Here is a 2,698-nt window from a genome sequence, read left to right on the forward strand (position 1 = left end):
ACATTTATTAATATTATTTTTATTACTAAATGCATTTAATTATTTTTTATTACTATTGTATATTTATTAATATAACTTATTAATTTTTTCATATTTCATTATTATTTTTATCATTATTACTAGTTTTGTTATATTATAATTTTTTACCATTATTTTTTTATATATGTACGTACATATATATATGCATATATATAACATATATTTATATATATTAATTTTGAAAGTGGCAGTAATTTCATGCTGGTTGACTTCAGTGATAAAGTAGTATCTGAATTCATCGGTAAATCGTTCTACCGTTATATATGAATATATTTTTTTATATAACAGTTTTTTAATATTTTGATCAATACTATTACTTTTATTAATATGTATAATTATTTTTATCAATATTATTATTTTCGTTAAAGCTATGAATTTTATTAATATTTTTTATCAATTTTGTTACATTTATTACTATTGTTATTTTACCATTATTATTATATACATTTATTGGTTCACTTTATCTTTGTTGTTATAATTTTTATACAGATTGTTGTGCATCTATTTTTTTATTAATATTATCCTTGCATTTTTTTTAATTTTTGTAATTATTATATTATTTATGTATTTATTATAAATATTAAAGTTTTCATTCATATTACTAATACTATTGTTTATTACTTATATCAATATCATATGTAATAAACTCTATTTAAATTTGGGATATAGTATAATTAAGATTTACATGTTTATAAAACTTTTTATTATAAGATTTACTTATATTTATTTATAAGATTTACATATTTATAAAACTCTTAAATACTTATACATTAATTAGTAATACTTAAATGTTTAATTTGGAAATTGTTGCCTTGTTGCTTTTTGTCTAAATATCTCCTTTGTTTAAATCGGTTGTGGCTCTGTTCGACGAATTTTTTTATTTCCCTTTCGAAATCGATTCGCCCTTTGATTATAAAAGTATCTATAAAAGATAAAAATTAGATTTCGTACACATGTATGTATATACATTTCCCAAAAACAAATTATCAAGGCTTACCAAATAAAACATCATGGACCAGTTTTAGCTTTCTTAGGGCCTTTTTTCCACATCTGCCATCCCAGTTAAATTTATAAATTACTTCGTCACAGAAAACTTTTTTCATAACGGGGCCTATGTCACCAGAGGTCCCTTTAAGGGTAAATAAGTATGTTTTCTAAATAAAAAAAGATAAAAATTCAGTTTTGGGCATAGAGTTTAAAATGTTAGTCGTACCATAGCTTCTTCATATTCAGCTGCTTTCAACTTTTCCTCCATATCAAAAATTGATTCAATTGTGGTGAAGGGCATCAAAGAAGCGAACTCGGTGTGCATGTCGTTTTCAGCCTCGCCACTTATGCGACACACTAGCTTGTGAACCCTTTTAATCAAGACTTTGGACTCGCGCATCACCTTGTGTTGAGCCATCACTTCGTGCTTTTCCGGTATCTGAAAAATATTTGAATAAATAATTAATTTGAGATATTTAGTTTATATTGAGATTATTTAGTTTTCAACGAACTAAGCCAATAAAATCTATACACAACGATACACACGAAGCAACCGACTCGGCAACCAACAGAAAATATAAAAATAATTTGATTTTCAGGCGACGGTTGCGGCAACACGAATTTCAATGACCAACAATGCTACACACGATGCAACGGCCGAAGCAACATGCCATGCATTATGCATTATAACAAAATAAATTATTAGTTATCAATTCTTCGTACCCTTTCCTCTAATCTGTCCATCCGCGCCTCGAAATCGTTTTGTTTTTGAAGAATGAGTTCCAGTACCTGTATTATGTCTGTAGATAGATACATATGTACATACATTTGTATTTGTCTGAATGAAGTGCCAAATTTACCATCGTTTGAAGTTCTACAAGTTTGTGAAGGGAGAGAAGTAGAGGCTTCAGAAAATCGTTTATTGTAGTCCACAGACAGTTTAAATTTTTTGCGCAGTGCACCCTTTGGTTCTAAAATAAAAATATTTAGTTAACATTTTTAATCCTGATTGGTCACTCTGGGTAAAATTTATCGCTTACCTCTTAACTCTTTAGGAGTTGATGTTGTCATCATATCGCTTTCAAAAAGATACTCCGTGGCTTCGATTATTTCCTCGCTATCTTCCATCATTTACTTGAAATTGTTTTCATCGTTTCGCATGCAAAAAAAAAAAAATAATTAGTAGAGTAAAGATCTAATTACAAAATTCATGAAATAGGCGGTGAAGGATTGGTATAAGAAGATATTTTTCTTTAAGTGGGATGGAAAAATATTTAAATCTAATATCTTCCTGAAAAATTTTAATTTTCTCAAAACTTAGTCTACTTCCAACTAATATACCAAGGTCAGGATACGATTCAAGAGGTTCTTCGAAATAGTTCTCTATTGTTTGAAACGTGTAACCCACTAGCACATCTTTTCCTGATTCTTTTAAAATATTTATGACTTTAAAGGGGCCTTTCGTTTCACTGAAGCAAAAAGAATCCTTTTGCTTTGAGCAATTTATGATAAACGAATCATATGTTGACTCCTTTTTCATTTCTAAATGTTTTCTTTCTTCAATGCGGAAGAAAAGCTGTTGTAAAATATTTGTTGGTTTTTTAATTATTTTTTTTAAAGTTTGAAGGTAATTCTCAAATCTGTAAGCAGAAAAGTCATCCAAGGGACCTAT

At 27.8% G+C, this 2,698-nt stretch overlaps 1 protein-coding gene across 1 annotated transcript; it reads right to left on the reverse strand.

Moving 5' to 3' along the window:
- Positions 1 to 763: 763 nt before the first annotated feature.
- On the reverse strand, positions 764 to 2,183 carry LOC108383001 (uncharacterized). Its single transcript, XM_017639376.1, has 6 exons — positions 2,067 to 2,183; positions 1,887 to 1,997; positions 1,750 to 1,826; positions 1,253 to 1,465; positions 1,037 to 1,193; positions 764 to 961 (listed from the first exon to the last, which is right to left on the reverse strand). Exons 1-6 carry the CDS (start codon positions 2,155 to 2,157, stop codon positions 810 to 812), a joined length of 801 nt encoding a protein of 266 aa, XP_017494865.1. The 5' UTR covers positions 2,158 to 2,183; the 3' UTR covers positions 764 to 809.
- Between the last annotated feature and the right edge of the window lie 515 nt (positions 2,184 to 2,698).

The sequence above is a fragment of the Rhagoletis zephyria genome, unplaced genomic scaffold (genome assembly GCF_001687245.7).
Source record: "Rhagoletis zephyria isolate East Lansing unplaced genomic scaffold, Rhagoletis_zephyria_1.1 Rzeph_scaffold_30013, whole genome shotgun sequence".
NCBI classification, from domain to species: Eukaryota; Metazoa; Arthropoda; class Insecta; order Diptera; family Tephritidae; genus Rhagoletis; species Rhagoletis zephyria.

Coding starts and splice junctions, on each gene's coding strand:
- LOC108383001 (XM_017639376.1), bottom strand. CDS start 2,157: ATGATGGAAGATAGCGAGGAAATAATCGAAGCCACGGAGTATCTTTTT. Junction 1,827..1,886: donor TTGTAGAACTTCAAACGATG/GTAAATTTGGCA, acceptor ATCTATCTACAG/ACATAATACAGGTACTGGAA. Junction 1,466..1,749: donor TGGACAGATTAGAGGAAAGG/GTACGAAGAATT, acceptor AATATTTTTCAG/ATACCGGAAAAGCACGAAGT.